Source organism: Amphiprion ocellaris, chromosome 13, assembly GCF_022539595.1.
Source record: "Amphiprion ocellaris isolate individual 3 ecotype Okinawa chromosome 13, ASM2253959v1, whole genome shotgun sequence".
Taxonomy (NCBI): Eukaryota; Metazoa; Chordata; class Actinopteri; family Pomacentridae; genus Amphiprion; species Amphiprion ocellaris.
Genome location: NC_072778.1, coordinates 26,730,705 through 26,752,121, shown reverse-complemented (window position 1 = coordinate 26,752,121; position 21,417 = coordinate 26,730,705). Strand labels below are relative to the sequence as shown.

Below are 21,417 nucleotides of genomic sequence, written 5' to 3'. Positions count from 1 at the left end.
GTAATGTTTTGATAGAGGCAACAATATTTAGTTTGCCATGGCTGAATCAATGTGGCTGTCAACATTTTATCTTACTAAAAGTCACTCATAACTCACAAATGCTGCATGTTCAGCCAGAGGCAGCAGGGTAGTGCAGTGATTAGTACTGTCGCCTCACAGCTAGAAGGCTCCTGGGCCTCTGTTGGAATCTTTCTGTGTGAAGTCAGCATGTTCTCACTGTGCCTGCATGGATTCTCACCAGATGCTCTGGCTTCGTCCCTCTGTCCAAAGACATGCTGAGGTTAACTGGTGACTCTAAATAGGCCACAGGTGAAAGTATGAGCATCCCTGATAGTCTTTCTCTCTGTGACAGCCTTGTCATAGACCGCAGACCTGTCCAGAGTGAACTCTGCCTTCACTCTAAGTCAGCTAGGATAGACTCCCAACACCTACACTCCCCTCCAAAAGTACTGGAACAGAATAGTGCTCAATGTCTATGTTCAGTTTCTGATTTGGGTTTTGCTGTGCAGACTGCATCTATAGCTAGAGGTATAACCAACATGGAAACCAGAGAGCTGTCTATGGGTGAAAAACAAGCAACTGTAAAGCCGAGTGAAGATGGAAAATCACTCAGTCATTCCACAAACATTGGCCATAATCAGTACACCCATTTGGAATGTCCTGAAGAAGAAAGGAATCACTGGTGGACTCAGTAACAGATGTTGAACAAGTAGAACAAGGGAAAACAGCAGCAGTTGATGACAGAAACATTGTGAGAGCTGTAAAGAAAGACTCTACCTCCAACAACCTCCAGAGGGCAGGAGTGAAGATATCACAATGTACTGTTGGAGAAGAGTTCAAGAACAAAAGTACAGAGGCTACACCAGAAGATCAAACCAATCACGAGCAAGAAGAACAGGAAGGCCAGACTGCAATTTTCCAAAAAAGTACAGAGATGAGCCTCAGAAATTCTGGGAAAAGTTTTATGGACTGATGGGACAAAGATGAACCTTTATCAAAGTGATGGAAAGGCTAAAGTTTGGAGAAATGTTTGATCCCAAACATACAAGCTCATCTGTGAAAAAGTGGAGGTAATGCCATGGCTTTGGCTTGCATGGTTCTTCCGGGACTGGATCATTCATTCATTCATTCATTCATTCAGCATTTAGCCTTTGTGTGAAAGATGGTGTGGTGTGAATATTTTTACTTTTGACATACAGATTGCAGTTCTCAGGAGTTTTACTACAAGAAGGAAATGTCACCATATGGCTTATGTGCTACACTGGCTTTCAGTAAGTATTAGAATTAATTTTACATTCATACTCATTTTAAGGACCTGCATGGTGTGAGACCCCAGTATCTGACATATTTGCAAACTGTGAATTGGGTAGACTGCTCAGGTCATCTGGAACAAAACGTGTGGTTATTTCCCAGGTCTACTGATAAAACTGCGTTGTACCTTTCTGCTCCAAGCTGCTGGAACAACCTACCAAATCACATTTCACATGCTCCACCACCACCAAACTTTTTGAAACCAAACTAAAAGCATCTTTGAAGCTGCACTTTAGTGGTCTGGTATGTCATTCTTCATAACTATTGCCAATCAGCATATTGCATCAAGAGCACGGAATGAAGAGGTGAATATTTTTGCTAGAATGTGGCTACACCTTTAAAAAATTGTTCCATGTTACATACTCATGATCTGGACTGTGTACATTAAAAGAGTTGTTGGAGATGGTTGCTCCTGACAACTACATTATAGGAGTTTGGGGATTTTGACCTCTGGCCACCAGTAACTTTCAGTGCATGTAAGGTGTATGAATGTTTTATTTGGACAGATCATCCTTTCCTAGGTGAACTTTAGGCGTCAGAGAACAAGGTATCATGTGGATTGTCAGGATTCTCTGTTGGCTTGAGGGTGACAGATGTAGTGCTTTGCATGGAGCCGTTTCTTTTCCTGTAGGTGTTTCCCAGTAGAAATGACAGAAAAAACATTTTTTCTTGAAATATTTATATATTATTACTATATTTCAACATGATATGCATTTTTAAGGAGTGTATCATGACATGTATTATTGTAAATCCATCCTGTCTGCCTTCATTTAATGTTTCCTAAGGATGGACTATATAATATCAGGAATTACAGACAGGATGGACAGAGTCTTTGGGTTCCAATAGCACTTCAGTCATGATAGAAGTGAACATGTGTGTGTCAGGTAACATCTGATGCTCTGTATATAGAAAACACAACAAAAACTACAGCTTTATCTGTGTAGTTCACATTTCCATTCTAATGCTGATATTTCAGAAGATTGAGCACAATCCCCATTGTTGTTCGGCCTTTAACATCCATGCTCCGGAACAATTCGACACTTAAGGATCTTCAGGTAGTTCTGGACCTTGTTAGAATCTCGGCGAAAGCAGTAGAGAAGATCATAGTCTTTCATGAGGCGCCACTCAGCACTGTCAGATGCCAGCAAAGCCTCAGGAGAAGCCAGGTTGCTGACAGAGTTACTTATTATTCCCAACATCTGCATCTAAAGCAAAAAGGACACACATAAGCATGGCATCTTCCAACCACTACTACTCATTTTCTGAAAGAAGACATGTCATGGTTTTTAAATATATACAGATTCTGGAAAAGAACAGGTACATTCACTCAAATGAGGTCTAAATACCAGATATTCTTTATAGAAATCTTTTATGTCTTGATTTTTACTGAATTAATATGTATTTCACTGGTTTAAATGTGCAATTACAAAAGAGAATCAATACATTTCACAAGAAATATAAACTAACAATACTCATACTAGACATCCCATGACCCCAGAAGACAGGGAGAAGAAAGTCTCAATGACTGGTCTGTACTTACAAGCAAATGTTAACAGTATGTCAGCCCAACATTTTAAAACTCTTGCTACAAAATAGAAAATTTGAGCACACAACAAAAGCACAGTCATAGAAATAATGATGTCAACTAAACATACATGTTACTAAGTTTATTTTACAGTTTTTCAGCTTATAGCAAGTCATACCATTTCAAGACATGTTGACAATGGCTTTGAACATTTGGTTTAATTAGTATATAATAGTATATAAGTCTTCACTAAGTTTTCAATGTTACCTGTTGCTCTCTGCTAAAACAAAGAAATTAGGCAGTAAGTGTGGTCTATTCTGTGCAGATTATGGCTAGAGCCAAATAATAAGTCAACTGAGACTGAACAGTGCACCTGGGGTTTATTGTGTGACATAAGGACCTTTTTCCTTTTCATTTACTTTGATTATGTGACCTGACAATAAACTATATTTTACTGAGGTAGAATGCAATCACACATTCAGAGCTTTGCGACTACAAAGTACTTTACAATCTGTCCTTTAGTTAGATTATGTTCATTTTGTCATTTCTTATTATAGAATAGTGTTACTTTTAAACTGACAACTAAACAAGGAAAGTATGATTTTACCTTGCTGACATATTTTGACTGTATCTGCAGTCTTCTTCAGAGCGTCATCTGATGTATGATGACGTGACCTTTTTATCACGTGGCCGATCTGACAGATCTGTCAGAATCTGTCATCACACGTCAGATGACGCTCTGAAGAAGACTGCAGATACAGTCGAAACATGTCAGCAAGGTAAAATCATACTTTCCTTGTTTAGTTGTCGGTTTAAAAGTAACACTATTCTATAATCTGTCATTTACTCATTCATACACCCCCATACAAATTCCCAGCTGAACAGAGGCAGAGGCCATTACAGCATGAACTTAAATTGTATCTGTAGAGATGTGAAAATGAGGACCACTACGAAAGCTTTTTGATTACACAATATATAAAATAAATGTACATTTAGGCTTCACTTAAAAAACAATGCAAATGTTCTTTCACAGACTAGTCTAATTTTCCTGTTGAAATTAATGTTTTTATTTGTACTAAGCTTACTTCTATCTCAACTGGAATGTGGTGTTTCAAAAAATAGAGTTGCCTTGTAAGATGTCCGCCTGCCACCATGAGCAACTTGAGGTTTAGTGTCTTACCCAAGGACACTTTGAACCGCTAACCTTAACATTAGTGGACAGCACACTCTATCACCTGAGAAATATAGACATACAGTACCTTCTCAACCACTTTCTGTACACCTTTGCGTAGCTCATGCACCATGTCACTCATTTCAAGAGATTTATTGGAGCTGAAGTTATTAAAGTCGTGGTGGTGAGCCATGCTCTGGTGGAAATGCCACAAAGGATCTCTCCATGCCACCAGGAGCTTTAGAATCACCTCCGTCAGTTCTTCTCTCTGCAGTGATAACAGGTGAACAAATAATGCATTTAAAACACAGTTCAGACTGTCCTTCAGTCATTGCAGTTGTGTGTCTACATTCATACCACTGATAGTTTTTTGGAATAGTAGAATGATGCGAAAATAAAAGTGAAAGGACACAATAGGAAAAAATTAGATTTAAGTAATGTAGATGATACATAGAAACTTTGGGAAATTAAAAATGTTTTCAACATCCATATGGTGACTTGTACATGAAAACAAAGGAAGGAAAATATAAAGGATGAGAGAATTCTCTATTCTTATTGTAAATATGGACAGTTGATGCCAATAAAAGGAGATGACTATTAGAAAGGTTAATTCACCGCCATTCTCTGAGCATTCTCTTTGCCATTTGGGGTCAGGATGGATGACGTGTGACAGTTGCGACTGACCCGGCCAATCTGATTCTTACTGGGCAGGAAGTAAAGCTCCTGACAGGAGAAACATGAATGAAATATCGGAGGTCAGGTGTCATCTAAATGTCAGCCGTAGCTAGAGTACAGAAGTGGTGAATGAAATAGTAGAATGGCCTGTTATCTATGTGCGTGCTTGTGTGTGTGTGCGTGTGTGTGTGTGTGTTGTGCCTTACTGCCTGTTTATTAAGTACATTAAGTCAAGCTAAGTCAGTCTAACAAAGGTAGAGCTTTGAGAGAATTTAATGAGGTGTTGATTCATTCCATTATTTTGTCCAACCCATGTAGATACATAAGAGGTAAAATAATGTAAACATCCTGTAAAGTTTAACAGGAAAACAGACAACATCCTCCCAAATAATCATACCAGTTCAGAAATTTGATCACTAACTGATCATTAAGGTAAAGCGGAGCAGCAGAAGTATTGCATTTTACTATTATAATAGACTGACTAGTTTTTGCTGGGTGTACCTATTAACTGGTAATTAAGTGTATTTATGCTGTTTCCTGGTTGAGCACTATGTATAAAAATGTTACATCATGTTAAAGGAGCATCTACGAAATGTCAGAGTAACACTTTCAAGTTGAACAAACAAACTTATTCATTGATAATTCATTTGTTAGAAAAGTATTTTCAGGTAATTTGCATGAGGAGACTTACAAACTCGGAGTGGAGGTCATTTGAAATGCCATGCATCCTGGCTGAGTGCTGAATGACCCGGTCAAACAGGTTGGCCAGGGAGAGAACGTGGCACCCAGCCTGGGCATTGGTGCAGAGGGGTGCTGCATCCACAGTGGTCAGCTTGCCACAGAACACCAGACAGACCAGCATCGCCCACACAGCACAGACTAGGAGGAACCAAAGACCAACGGAAGATCAAGAAAATAAATATGAAAACAAAACATTGATGAACGGGAAAAAAATCCAAAATTCACAAGTCTGCAACCTGAATTATATCTGAGTCTTTGAAAAACAGTCCCACTGAAAGTGTGGGCTTTTAAATAAACAGGATGAAAAACCAAGAATTAAATTTAAAAAAGACACAATGTTAACATGGAGTCGTTGTTTGGAGAAAATGGATGGGTTAATAGGAAGAGAGCAGTAAGATATGTCCAGAATGACAGTCCTTCCTGTTGGTTCCTTCATGCAAAGCTCTTAAATACCTGCCTGATCGGATGTTTCCTGGCATCCTTCAAGATGCGGTGGGGTTCCTGTCTTGTCTTACAGTGGAGAGCGTAGAAGTGTTTCTATTCAAAGACCCCAGAAGTTTTGAATGAGGGTCGCTGACTGAAAATTTCCCTTTTACACTTCGATATCAAGGAGAAGGAGGGAGAGAGAGAGAGGGTGGGGCAAGAAGTAAAACTGGCCACTTCTACCTACCCTGCTGCTCTCTGTGTGTGTGTGTGTGTGTGTGTGTGTGTGTGTGTGTGTGTGTGTGTGTGTGTGTGTGTGTGTGTGTGTGTGTGTGTGTGTGTGTGTCAGTGTGCACAGGTGAGTCAAAGAGAATATTATGATGAAGTAACCTTAAGTGTCCTGCAAGGGTGATGACATCATCAAACTACGACGTCATTCCCATGGAGCTTCTGGCTGTGTAGCAGTTGACGCTACACTAGCTGACAGTTGGTGAGTTGCTCCAGTACTTTTATTAATATTTGTATGTAATACAGACAAGACATTTTAGACAGTTTAATAAAAGGTCATAGAAGATAGGAGGTAAATACGAGCTCAGAATCACACCAAACGGCAGCAGTTAATAAATTACATTATGTTCAACAAGTCAGAAGAATAGCATCAGATACTTGTAGACGCGATCAGTTTCTCTCTATTATAGGCTATTAACCTGTCACCTGTTAGTGAGCTATAATCAGTTGGCTAATAGAAGTATGACAGAAAATGTAAAAGGTTATGAATTCCAAGGACAGTGTATGTTCATTGAAGAAGCTGGTGCATTACTATTGGGACAGTAGCCTATCACTGGTAGCAGCTATATTGTTAACAATACGACAGAGTTTCCATACATAGAAAATGCATATTGTACTTTTTTTTATGTGTCAGATACCCTAGAAGATGCGTTTGACGCTATCTTTGGGGGCACTTGAAGGCCTTGGTGTATCAGGTGAAGACATGAGACATAAATCATCTCCAGGAATGTATCACCAACACCATTACAAGCAGAACTTCAACTGTGCTAATGCAAGTTCAGCAACAGTGAGAAACACGTATGAATATGTTTTTTTTTTTTCAAACAATGGTAATCATACAGAGCACATTATATAAATAAAAATGGTTGTCCAACATAAAATGTTTATTTTTCCTATGTATGGAAGCTTATGGCCCACCCTGTACATGCACTTCTTGCAGTAATAGACACAGCAGCAAAAACTGGGATTTTAGAAAAGCTTTGATGAACTTGATTTTTGTTTTAACAAAACTTTCAGTATAAGATGTGTTGGAGATTTAGGTTTAAAAAAAAATACACAGAACACTGTGTAAAAGCAGACCATGCACTGTGTGTGTGATCATGAATGACAGCATCTGGCTTAGAGCATGAATGGCAGTGGCAGGAAACACACTCTGAGGCCACTCTGAGTGGACGTGATCAGTTTTAGTCCTTAGAGGAGGTAAAGTTTTAGTTAAACAATGTAGTTGCAATTCAAAAAATACAAAAAAAAAAAAACCCTTAAAGAATATTTTTAATATGAAATACTTGGACCCTAAATTAAAAGAACATTATTTCTGTTTAACTTTCATAACTGATTGAGCAGGTATGAATAGCTTTATAATAAAAACTAAAATATTGCTAAACAGAACAGAGTATTGGCGTTTCAAAATTGTTCCCCAGATATAACAAAAAAAAAAGTTTTTTTAAAAAAAATATGGACACATTTTTCAATTTTGAACCTCACTTTTTTGGCATAAACTTTTGTTTGGAGAATTTTCATGCAATTTTGCAAAATTTTTTAGGAAACTATCACTGCATTTGGTCATTACAATGACATCACCATGACCAAATATATCTGCTGAAATAGTTAGATTTTTCTAGTAGTAAAATTTGAATACCTTGACACACAGTGCTTAACAAGTTTATAAGACTACCACCCAGTGTAAGGTTTTTGCCTCCTCTGCCCTAAATTAACACTATTGCCCCTGCTTGAGTTCTGCCCGTCTTCCTCAGATTGTTGCATTTAGTTTTGGAACTTTCTTGCCTTCTTGCCTTTACCTGCTTCCTGTATTTTAGTTGTTTTTTTTTTTTTTTTTTTAAATCTGTCTTTGGTAATTAAGTTATTTTTGAATTGGCTAGGAATAAAGGTCACTTTTTGCTTCAAACCTGCTTTTGCATTCACATTTGAGACCTCTTCTGAGACATCCAGGGACTCAGTGTTCCCATTCTATCTTCAGGATCTAAAGACGACAGAAGGACCAGGCTCTCTTTCAGTGATGATTTAACAATGGAAATCATTGAAGATAAGTTTCTTTGACACCTTTACAGATACAATGAATCTAACTTCTACATCCATCCTTCTGGTCCATTAGCCTTGCTTCCAGATTGATCTGGAGCCTTAGTATGTTCTGTGTTCTATGCCTTGTATGCTTTCCTTTGCCTCAACAAATCTTTCTTCGGTCTTGTCTCTCTAATTCATTTCTTCCTTAATTTCCCTTGGTGTGTCACTGCTCTCTGTGATGGCATGGATGTGCGTATGTTTCACTCTGTGCAGGTTTCAGCAACGATCAGACGCTGGGGCTCCACGTGACACAGCTGCACGTTTACAAGCACACTTGCATATACATGGAGAAGTAGTGTTGTTGGGCAGATACTCTTGTGCTGTCATTTTACGACTGACCTGCAGAGTAACAGGGTGACTATCAGATTCATACATGGCCACAGGCCAGCACCCTCACAGACTTTGGCCTTTTACTCCATATTTACAGCACAATAATTTTCATCATGAAGACTGACCAGCAACTCAAGCTACCATATGTGGTAGTATGGGGTTTGGTTTATCTTTTTAAGAGCTATATATTCAATTGATAACTTTCGTGGTAAAATCAGCACTGTCACCTGATACATCGGTAAAGTTGGGATTTATTTAACTGTCAAAATACATCTGACATAGTGTATGCCTGATTTATTTGTGACCCTAAAAAATGTACACTACCAGTCAAAAATTTGGACACACCTTCTCATTCAATGGTTTTTATTTAGTTATTTTATACATTGCTGATTAATACAGAAGAGATCAAAACTATAAAAGAATGCATATGGAATTATGTTGTAAACAAAAAAGTGTTCTTCAGTTTTAATCTACAATCTAAAAAATAATACAAATAAATAAAAAGCATTAAATGAGAATGTGTGAGTTTGTGGTGTTGTTGTGTATTTTATTAAAACACTTTCCAGGGACATTTTGCACAACAATGGCACTAATTTCCTGTAGTACCATAGCTATCCACTTCAACCTGCCCATAACTAATTGTACACATTTGTTTTATGGTTTTTGGTAGATAATGTAACATTCCTTTGTCACAATGATGGAGACTGTTGATAGAGACAAATTGGATTGACTTTTTAAAGACCTCCTCCCATAAAATAAATACATTTACCTTTGCATTGTAAGGGCTTTATTGGAAATTACCTCTCTCTTGTGCCACAGGGCAGTATCTGTGTCTTCTCTTCAATTGATAGTGTGTCTTTTACTAAAGTGCCACCTGCTTGTTGTCAGTTCTTTCCTCAGCAGTTTGAGATCCTGCCTGTGAGTTATGTTCCACGTGTTCTTGTTGACTTTGGGGGTATGGTCTTTTTAAGAATATTGGTTTCAAATAGTGCAGTCTGCAGTCTATCGGGAGGCTGCCAACATTGTCCAATACAAACTGGCATGAACATATTGGAATAAACAGGTTCTGTTTTCTCCTGGAAGCTATATTTCCAGGCTGTCATTATGTCTTTGTCTTGTTGTCAGCTGCCTTATTCACACTGTCAGATATGAAAACAAGTACCAAACAGTTTGAAGCTATGTAAACAAAAAATACATTGCATCTTAACACATTTTAACTTATGGAACTTTAACTTAAAAAAACCCACAATGATCACTGAAATAACTTGAAACTGACAAAAGTAATAATAAACAAAAAATTACTGAAAATTTACTAATGAAAATTAGACATTGCTTTTGAATTGTGGTTCAACAGAATCATTTTAAAAAACAAACTTCCTTCCTGCTGCAGTCAGACTGTACAATCAAGCTCCCAGTAGCTCAGCTCACCTGCTTACAAACTGTGCAATAAAAATGCAAATAATGATGCTGTGTAATTTTGTAGGAATTTTGCTGTAAAAATGTATATTTCTTGTCCCCTGCAAAGATTATGTGCCACATGCAGCAAAGTAGCCCCACAACTTAACCCAGCTTCCTCCATGTAGGTAAAGTGTCCTTTTCTTTGTCTCTTTGTTCTCAGTTTCAAATTACTTCAGTGAACACTGTGGGTTTTTCCTTCTTTAACAGAAGAGTAACGACAATTTTGTCCAGCTCCTTAACTTCAAGATAATATTTTTTACTTCAATTTATTCATCCTCAGTTCTTCATTGACTTGGCCTATACTTGCCTCAGTGTTTAAGCTAGTGATGTGACTGTGTCAAATGACTGTACAACTTTCAGTAGGTGCTTTATGAACTCACCTTGTCTCACATTCTCAGTAACAGATGAGGACTACCTGCTGTTCCATTTGTAGCGACTGTTTCTGATATAAAGCTCGGTAATGTTGATAGATTTTATGTCATATTACATCTGAGCTATGATGCTAATTGCTTTACGGCACTGTTTGCTTTCAGGGATACAATGCAAATATACTCCAAACTAGATTCCTGGCTCTTAACAACTACAGTTAACTTAAACCATTTTAAACTGTTTTAGATGTGCTCACCTTTCTCTTGAAAGGAATTACTTAGCAGCTGTTTTTGCTCAGTTTGTTTCAAAAAGGTAGCTTTTGCAGTTTAGAGCATAATGATGCATGATATTTACTGGTAATAGACAATACTATTGCATTGCTCTGCTTCTAATGTTTAAATGTTTTGTATTTCTAATATCGTAGTTTAGACCACCTCAATTTATGGACGGGATTTATTTATTTATTTATTTCTCTTTATATTTACACATTTATTTCCTTATGTATTTATTTATTTATTTCTCTTTGTATTTACACATTTATTTCCCTATTTATTTATTTATTTATTTCTCTTAGTATTTCCCTATTTATTTCCCTATTTATTTATTTATTTATTTCTCTTGGTATTTCCCTATTTATTTATTTATTTATATTTATATTTACACATTTATTTCGTTATTTATTTATTTATTTATTCATTTATTTCTCTTTGTATTTACACATTTATTTATTTATTTATTTATTTATTTATATTTTATTGTGGCACTCCTGTGACTCCATATTTATGGAGTCACAGGAGTGTCACAATAAAATACATATAAATAATAAGGAAAGAAATGTGCAAATATAAAGAGAAACAAAAAATGAAAAAATAAATACATAACAAATAAATAAATGTGTAAATATAAAGTGAAATAAGTAAATAAGAAAATAAATGTGTAATTACACATATTTACACATTTATTTCCTTATTTTTAACGGATTTATTTATTTATCCTTTTATTTATTTCTCTTTATATTTATGCATTTATTTCCTTCTTTCTTTCTTTATTTATTTGTCTTTATATTTACACACTTATTTCCTTATTTATTTATTTCTCTTTATATTTACACATTTATTTCCTTATTTATTTATTTCTCTTCATATTTACACATTTATTTCCTTATTTATTTATCTAGATTTTATTGTGGCACTCCTGTGACTCCATACTTATATGTTTGACATCCCTGGTAAAAATAATCGGAGTAGATGAGTCGAGGTGGTGACGTGATCAAGGACGCCGGTGTTCTGATTGCACATTAACGATACGTTCTCCCGTTCTCAGGAGTCCCTACTTCCGAGTCTGTACTTGCCAAGTACGCAAGTACAGACTTGCATGACTTATGGACTGATTCTTCGGTGCCGACGTGGCCATAGTAAGGCAAAGATGGCCATGTTTTTAAGACCCGCGTACCCCGTAAACTATGCTGGTGGAACAAAGGTGGAGCAGTAATTACTAAACAGCAAGGTTGACACGTGTATCAAATAATTTTTTTTTAAATCACAAGTGGACAAGGACTTAATAAAAGAATATGGGCATACAGTGCTGCGTAAGCACTCCAGGAGGCGGTGACCGGGCTGCGTGGGTACTAGAAACGAGCGCCTCCTCCTAGCAGTGAGTGACAACAGTGGAGAAGGAAAATGGCTGCACCCATAACAGCACCGCCAGAGAACACCATGGAAGTGACAGATTACTTTGTAAAACCTGCTTACTCAACCAGACAAAGTACGGAATCTTTCTCAGCAGATTCGGAGGAACTACAAGACTATGTAGTGAATTTTCTGGACAAACAAGTTGGCAGCGAAACGCAATTCCTGACGAATGTTGGGGACCTGCTGGAAAACCTGACAGCGGAGAACAGCGCACTGGAAGAGCAGGTGAACCAACAGCTTTGACGTTTGTTTGAACGTATATAAAGTCAGACATCCCTCTTATCACCTCCTAGATTTACTAATACTTCGTGGGACCTCAATTTAAAGGAGATAGTTTTGCTCATTGTATACATCTAATAACGTCTCTGTAATTGGGCTAACTGTCTCACAGTGCTTTCTCTATAGACTATATGTACCTTCCAGATGATCTGTAGACTATTATTTTGAAGCCTCGAGTTGGGAACGTAGCCGTTATCATTTTGGTCATTTGAACCCGGACGGGATTAGCGAGGGGCGGATCTGGCTGAGAACTCGAGCACACTGGGTTCAGCCATACGGTAGAGGCTAGTCAATCACATATTAGCCATGCCCTAAAGCTACCTCACCGTCTATTTTCCTCCAAATTTACTAAATGGTCACCACGCTCTGTTAAATGAGATTTATTATTTTTATTATTATTATTATTATTATTATTATTATTACCTTTATGTAACCAGGTTTGTCCCATTGAGATCCAAGATCTCTTTTACAAGAGAGACCTGGCCAAGAATGGCAGTACATGCGGTTGAAAACAACAGTTTTAACACACAATCACATTTAAACATAGACTTAAAAATACAAATAATTAATATTACAAGATTAATTAAAATAAAACATTTGCTCTCAATTAAAACGTTTGCACTCCAAAAGCCTGCATATGATTGGATTGATCATAGCCTTAAATGCATTCAGAGAATCCAGACTTTGGAGTTTGAGCTCTGACCGCAAAATCGTCCATGTAGTTGGAGCAGCAAATCTAAAAGCATTCTTCCCCATTTCCGTTCTGATCTTAGGAACAGTGAAATGCAGAAAGTCCTGCGAGCAGAGGCTGTAGGCCCTATTATTCCTGATTAAAAGAGAGGATAAATAAGATGCGATCATCTGAAGAATAGCCTTATAAATCAAGACATACCAGTGTTTGAGGCTGCGGACTTGTAAAGACGGCAAATTTAATTTAGACTACAAGACACAGTGATGCGTTGAAGCTCCACAGTTTGTAATAAATCTCAAAGCACCATGATACACACTATCCAGGACGTGGAGGCACTGAGCGGAGACATTCATATATAACACATCACCATAATCAATAATTGGAAGAAAAGTTGACTCCACCATTTTCAGTTTCACTCTAGAAGAAAAGCAACACTTATTTTGGAAAAAAAATCCAAGTAGTAGTCCGAGTAGTATTCTCCTAGACTACTAGACAGTTGAACATATTTTTGCAACCAGATGAGTTGAATGCACCTGTCATTAGAACCTATTTCCAACTTTCCTTCACTTTCGGGACTAAAGGCTACATCCACTTTTCTATACAGTCGAAGTCAGAGTGTGTGTTTTGTGTGTATGGGAAAAGGTGTAATTATAGTCCCAGTTGCAGACTATGGCTACAATTACTTGTGTGGAATGGCACCAAAGCTTCCTTTGTTTTTGTTTATAGTTAAAGTGTTGTAAGTAACTTTAAAACAAACTAGAACATTTCAGAAGACTTTTGAGTGTGCCAATGTCACTGCTGCCAGTTGGTATGTCCTGCTATAATTATATATAAGATTTACAAAGTACTGTTTGATGAGCTCCTTCACAGAGATTTTGTTTGGACAGTATAGCAAAGGGTGAAGACATGAGATGGCTGTTTGTTTGGAAAAGCAGCATTTTTTTACAGCTAACTAAGGACTTAGCTAAAACCACACACATATGTTAACTTTCTTCCTTTAGCCTTGTCAGAGTTTTGTTCCTTTTGAAAGAAAAAAGCAACATGCGGCTGCTATAGATCCTTATACCACTGTTACCTGGGAAGAAACTCTTATTTAGAAGTTTAGCCCAACAGATATGGAGCCACTAAAAACACTACGGTTTACGGATCGTGATCTGGGACACGTTAGAACCTGTCTTTGCTTTGTTAATATCATTAGTAACAGCTGTGTGGATTTTCCTTGAAGCTGCTGTTGCATATATCCTGCTGATAGAGCTGCTAAACATTATACATTGCTGATGGAGGCAGCCATGTTTGGAGTCCTCGTTTAGTCCGGTATCAATCAGCCAGTCACCTGTCAGTCAGTGGTTGGTGATCCCTGCCTTTTTATTGGAAGAGAACGGAGTGGGGAGAAGACACAGACTGTGTCTGAAATATCCATTCACTCCCTACTATCTGCTCACTATCTAGGAACCACTACAAAGTGAACTATATTGTGTATGATTTATGAAAAAACATAAATCCTGCAGCAGTGACACTCACACTGGATGTAACGTGACAAAAAATGAATACATGTTTAACTATAAATTGTTCATGTAGATTAGAAATTGTGTGGTGGTCAAAGTTAACTCACTGTTTCCCAAACAAATTCTTCTTCTTTCATGTTTTTATGACAGGTGGTGTAATAAATTAGTTAAGCACTGTATGTACTGACAAGTCATTTGGGTTATTGATCTCAGAAAAAATGTTGCAGTGTGGATGCATTATTCAGCAGATTTGCATCTTCTCATTTCTTAGAAAAGGTGAGAGTTACAGTTGCAAGTCTATCACAGAGCAACACAGAGAGATAGACCAACCAAGCACAGACCCCAGGCCAAGATTCAAACCTAGGAGGCAACAGTACTAGCTAGTGCATCAGTCAAGGATATTTCATGTCTTTACCCTGAAAAGCTCCTTGTTTGCTTTGGCTATATGTTTAGGATAGTTGCCCTGTGAAAGGCAAAATGTTGTCCAGTGAGATTTGATGCAAATGTAAGCATACAGATCACTCCTTTATATTGCTGTACCTCCCCCGTTGCTTCCACTAACAGTAAAATCATCAATAAATAACATTTATTTGTGTCATCCAGGTTTTGACTGTATCCAGTTCTGTGCCTCCTAAAGTTTCTGAAGCACTGTCTGCTGCAGAGGGTTGCAGATCTTCCCTGGAGGACCTGCTGCAGAGAGAGCAACTTATTTTCAACATGCTACATCAGGTAGAGCTACCATTAATCATGCTAAATACTGGGGTCAGTGCAGTCCTTGTAGGTAACTGCCAGTACCCAAGGACAGATATAGTTAACTTAATTCAGCACATCATTCTGAGTCCAAACAAATTTTTCCGTGACACATTTATTTATATATTTCAGAATGTGAGAAACATCTAAAATCTCAAATAGGCAAAATTAGTGATCAATCTTACAGGCACAGCAGTGCAACACTTGGGCTTGAGTTGACCTCAGAAACAGATGTTGGACATAAGTGTCCACCACACTATAATACCCATTTAGAGGTATTTACAATAACTGTTCATAATGCAGTGTAAAATTAACAAATCGAAGTTACGTAAACAGAGTAGCAGATCAATAATTTGACTAAATATGTGCTGTGAAGCCTACAGGGCTGGTTTACATGTCTGCTTTTACAAGCGTGGCAGCAGCTTACATGCTAGAATAGCGTTGCTTTTAAACCGACAACCCAATAAGGAAAGTACGGTTTTACCTTGCTGACATGATAAAAAGGACACGCCATCACACGTCAGATGCAGTCGAAACATGTCAGCAAGGTAAACCATACTTTCCTTATTAAATTGCTGGTTTAAAAGTAACACTAATCTATAATAAGAAACGACAAAATGAACATAATCCAACAACCTTGCATGCTGTTCACTGTATAGGTGTGCTGACAATTTTACATAGTATTTTACATCATGCTTCCAGATGAGATGTATTGAGATTGTTGTAACAGATACCTTCCAACCTGGAATGCTCAAATGTGAGTTCACTAAAATCCTAATGACAAAAATGCTGCAATTTGCTTAGAGTTAGTCCTCATTTAAATTTAAGTTTTTATCTGCCTTGTTAATATGGCACTGTCATTTGATTAAAAATTGAGGTCTAATTTCTAAAGAACTAAAGCTTGTTAGCGCTCATCAGTACACGTGGCAAAACCTACTTCATCTGTACACTTGGAGTCCAGCTGGACCCCAGTAGTATTTCATCTGTTTCACATTTCTGTACCTTTCCATATCCTCTCAATATATATTTTCTTAAAACGTGTGTCGTCTATAGATACAAATATGAAAGAAACAATGAAATTATTATTGATGATTACTGACAGGTATTGCTTACAATATTAGTGTAAGAACTCCTGAATTGAAATGAAACACAATGCAACTGTAACAGTCATCACAAAAGCAGCAAAACACAAATATACATAAATAAAAGATGCACAGTTCAGCTGGGGTCCCCATGTACCCCAAAAAATTTTTCTATATATACACCACAAACCTGGTTGGAATCAAATAAGCTTTAGTGTATGAGATGGCAACTATGTGGGTGACAGCTACCTAAAGGGACTGAAAAATCCAACTTACAAATAAAAAAATATGACAAATTTTATACCCCTGGGGTCCACATGGACCCCAGATGTACTGATGAGGGTTAAACAAAAAAATGCGGTGAATTCATTATTATCTATTGTAACAACAGTGTTTTTGTAATGTGTTAGCCTTTTATTTAAAAAATGCTTTGTAAAAAATGTTTTTTCTCCATTTGTGGCGTTGGTCACAAGAAACAAAAAGGTTATATATGGTCATTCAGCAATGTACACAACTTCCAATGCTAAATATTTGTTTACAGTTCACTGCTGCTTTCCAACATTGTTGCCATGGAGACTATGGGTATCTTACATATGAGATGCAAAAAATTCTGTAAGCATTAAGAATCATTACTGATCTTAACTGTAATGCAAGTAACATTCCAGATTCTATTTCTCACAGACACTATAAAGTTCTTTTTGTAGCGCTTTTCTGAGTGATATATTGTTTCTCTTGATTAATTTTTCCATTTCCTAGCACCGACAGGTGGCTCAGCCTTGGATGGATAATCTTCGCCAGACATGTAACCAAGTCGACACTATAGAGAGACACATGAAATATCTGCGGTGCCTTCAACATATAGAGGAACTCAGGTACCGTAAACAGAAATAAAGAGATGGGGAGATGTGTGTGAACAAACATGGAGGAGGAGGTAGACATAACAGTGTAATTAAAAGAAGCCACCTGAAAGCAAAGCACAGCTTAGAGTATTTTGAATTAGTAGCCTGAGCCATTAATTTAAGTTTTAAATTTGGATAGACACAGGTAATAATCAGATCTACCACTATGCTGAACTTTGACACACAGGACTGTATACTGTAATTATTTTTAGAATGAATACACTTACAATCATGGGGAAGGTGATGAAGCTTATACATCAGACTTGGTGGCAGTTTTAATGGAATCCTGTTACAAACAAAATGTGAATCAACATTGAGTACTCAATTTCTGCAGCACTAAGGCAGTCAAAAAGAGCTGATGGCTGTATTCATACCTGGTATTAACATGTGTCTTGGATGATCCAATTATAAGCAGACAGCTTCCAATATGTCAGTTCCCACCATACAATACAATGTGTGTCATGCATTACAAATGACTGTGATTGGTTCTCACTTCCGTGCTGAAGATGCAAATAAACACATCATTTCTGTTTGAAAGACCAAATGGCAGAGCCCTGCATGGATCCAGTTAGCAAATGCACATCTGACACACGATTCAACACTTACGCTTCACACCTCAAGTCACTTCACACTTCAGCCTTCTACAAATTGAATGACTATCAATAGCCACTGGTACCTGACCTGATGCAGGGCTCTGCGAAATGCATTGTTGTTTTTTACTGGCCGAAGCCACGTCAGTTGTGTAGGAGGTCCTACAATGTGGCCCAGGACTGATTTGCGTACACATGACTAAAGAAACTTGGACATACGTAGCCCAGACCAACTCTGAATGTAATTTGAGTGATTGGATCTCAAGCAGTCCTGAGCACCTTCACGCCTGTGCTTAGAGCTGTCCTCTCCATCGGATCACTCAAGATGAATGATAATGCCAGGTGTGAACAGGATTGAAGATACCCACTATAATGCTTTGTACAAGGCTTTGCCTAGTATTGTTAACTTAGTTCCCTAAGCTGGTCTCCAATGACAGACTTACAACTTGATTTAAGTTAGTTGAAAAGAAGAATGAGGAATACATGAAAACATGAATCAAAGTTTCTCAGAACAGAGAAGCAGCAGAGTTAGTTCTGTCAACAACTTGTGTGTGAGAGGCTTTTTTTCCTCACACAAGCAAAACTATTTTGCCACCAGTATTGCACCCATGACAGAAGCAGTAATGTGCAAAGAAATGTTTTTTTGCAGTGCTGCAGTCCAGCAGTGTCTAATGACCAGCAGTATCCAGGAAGCCATAAAGGCAGTAGACAGCATGGCAGTGCTGGACTGTGGACTAAACCAGTCCGGATGTTCCCACCTCCAAAACTTCCTCCGAGAAACACTTTGCTTCTGGCATAAGATCATCAAGGATCGACTGGCCAGGTATGTCTCCCATCATTTCCCCCTCGCAGTCCTTTTATGTCACTTTGTGTCTAAATGTGGTATAGTTCAGAAATGCAAGATGCATAACGCATCGTCACACTACACTCACTAAGTGGGCTAAATTATCATTTTCTTGAATTCTTTCATAGTGATTTTGAGAAAATATTGGCGCAACTTCATTGGCCGATCATCTCCCCTCCTACTCAGTCACCGATACCAGCTGCCAATTATCAGGAGATCAGCAGCCAACTGGAGCTGCTTGTCACACAGCTGCTTGCCTTGCAGACCTCGTATCCTTCCATCTAAAGGTGCACAGAAGCTACAAACAGAAGCAATGTATTCTACAAATTATTTTAATATAAACTTATAGTACTCGCCACAATGTTTGTGACAAAGATGCAGTCAATTCAGTTACAAACAAAAACTTTATTTGTCCCATGGGGGTAATTTAAGAAACCTGTTTGCCATGTTCTCCATCGTTTTTAGTTTGTAATCAAAAATTCATATTTTATTACACTTTGTACCTTAATTTCAAGGAACCATAATTAGGTTACGCAAGTGTTTGTAGTCATTTTGGTGTGCTTAATTGTGTCATTAGTGCAGGTGTAAGCTTCTAAGCTTATTGTAATTATTCAGCATGAGTATTAGAGTTGTCCAACCAGGAGTCGAAGAAGCCCTTATTAGGCTGAAAAACAAGACTGAAATAGTAGGGCGTCCAGATAGCTCAACTGGTTGAGCGGGCGACCCATGAACCGGGGCTGGGTTCGATTCCAGCTCATGGCTCTTTGCTGCAGGTCTTCCCCCATTCTGTTCTCCTACTTCCTATCTGCCTGTCAACTTATCCTGTCAAATAAAAGCCAAAAATGGTCAAAAAATAACTTAAGAAAGAATAAAATAGTAAGCCACATTTGCCAGTCCATAAGATTACCAAATCATTATAAAGGACAATTTATGGGCACACATTAAGAAGACAGTGTATACTGGTGTACCCAATAATTGCAGAGAGATTGCAAAGAACACTCCTTTATATCCAATGCCATCTCCCTCCTAAACTCTGGAAAGAAAAGGCCATTATTTTCTTCTTTAGATTATTTTCTCAGTTTTTTTAACAGTTCATTTTTTGTTTTTACTGTGTACTGATATTTTCAGTTGGCATTTATGTGCTCTGTGTTTGATGTGTGCTAAATAAATGCATGTCCCTGCTGCCTAACTAATTGCCCTAATGTTGAATGATTGGTATCATTTTACACAGATTTTCATGGTCCTCAAAATTACATGATTAAGGCTTCCAGCAGGATTGCAACTAAGGACTCGCTGGCTTTGAAACACTGTATGTGCTTGTTTCTTTAACTTTCCCTGGCAGTGATGACATCATATCACAGAGGGCTTTGGCCTCATGTCAAGGTCTACCCTCAACCCAGCTTGTGTCTTCAGCCACATGTCTGTTGCAAGCTCCTCCCCTCTGCCTGCCCATCCAGATCATGCTGCTGCCACTCAGGAGGAGGTTCAAATACCACTTCTATGGAAATCGACAGACAAATTCCCTCAGCAAGGTCTGTCACACACAGAGCACCCATCACACCTAAGTGTGCGTACAGTCATAAATGTCAGACACAGGAACCAGTAACATTGACGTAGAAATTGCAGCTGTAATTCATCGGATACTTTGATACTCTAATTCTTTTAATGATAACTGTTTTAAATGCTATTTCAGTTCCATGGAAAACACATAATGGCATCGTACCTTTCTTAGATAAGTAGGACTACAAAGTACCAAGTAGCAACCAGACAAAATCCCTGCAAATCTCCCCATCCAAATCATAAGGACACAAATCCTGCTGACTGTCAAGGAGCACTTGAAGACTGAGAAAACCAAGCGTTATGCAATGTTACAAGAAGCTCTTGAAAACATTGTCACATCAGGTTTTGCGCAAGCGTATAGTGTCCATGCAAACTGTCTTGTTGCTGTTTGTTACAGCAATAGAGCATAGCAAATGCTAAGTTATTCTGAGAATCAGCTTTTCATTCACAATTGCTAAGGTGGTATCATTATAACAAAAGATTTTGTATTCATCTCAAAACAAATGAAATAAAGTTGTTACTAGTGGTCCCACACTATAGCGGTTATTGGGGTCTATGTCACCAGCTAGCACTGTAACATATTGTGAGCATGGGTTTCCATTTTCACCTAAGAATATCAGATAAAAGAGAAGGATGGAATAAAGGGGGAAAATATAATTCAGGACTTATTCATTATGATGGATGGTTTTTCGAAACATTTATAATATAACTGATTTTCAAATTTATGATACTCCTAAACTAAACTACACTACCAGTCAAAAGTTTGGACACATGTTCTCATGTAATGGTTTTCCTTTATTTTCATGACTATTTACATTGTAGAATCTCACTGAACGCATCAAAACTATGAATGAACACATGGATTTATGTAGGAAACAAAAAAAGTGAAATAATTCAAAACATGTTTTATATTTTAGATTTTTTGCTTTGATTACTGCTTTGTACACTCTTGGATTCTGTGGATGAGCTTCATGAGGTAGAAACTGAAATGGTTTTCCAACAGTCTTGAAGGAGTTTCCAGAGATGCTGAGTATTTGTTGGCCCTTTTGCCTTCACTCTGCGGTCAATCTCTTAACTTAACCAGGATGCAAAAAGATTCCCCTTATACATCTTACCATTTAAACCCACTGATAGTAGTTTAACTTATACATGT

At 37.7% G+C, this 21,417-nt stretch overlaps 2 protein-coding genes across 3 annotated transcripts in view; one reads left to right on the top strand and one right to left on the bottom strand.

Moving 5' to 3' along the window:
* Window positions 1-1,995: 1,995 nt before the first annotated feature.
* prl2 (prolactin 2) lies at window positions 1,996-5,607 on the bottom strand (the record flags this gene model as incomplete). The annotated part of the gene is given in 4 exon segments (XM_023293101.3): window positions 1,996-2,516; window positions 4,096-4,275; window positions 4,623-4,730; window positions 5,374-5,607. Coding segments are annotated over 4 exon segments (717 nt in total), but the record flags the coding sequence as incomplete, so codon positions are not given.
* Window positions 5,608-12,020: 6,413 nt separating this feature from the next.
* Window positions 12,021-21,417, top strand: part of rint1 (RAD50 interactor 1) — a 28,084-nt gene continuing 18,687 nt past the window's right edge. The window contains exons 1-6 of one of the 2 annotated variants that reach the window (XM_035940991.2): window positions 12,021-12,289; window positions 15,143-15,268; window positions 17,137-17,243; window positions 18,510-18,683; window positions 18,833-18,973; window positions 20,047-20,236. In XM_035940991.2, coding sequence (XP_035796884.1) covers window positions 12,053-12,289; window positions 15,143-15,268; window positions 17,137-17,243; window positions 18,510-18,683; window positions 18,833-18,973; window positions 20,047-20,236 — 975 coding nt within the window. In that variant the 5' untranslated portion in view covers window positions 12,021-12,052. Of the gene's footprint in view, window positions 12,290-15,142; window positions 15,269-17,127; window positions 17,244-18,509; window positions 18,684-18,832; window positions 18,974-20,046; window positions 20,237-21,417 lie in introns of both variants that reach the window. The other variant, XM_023294330.3, reaches the window with a different exon arrangement.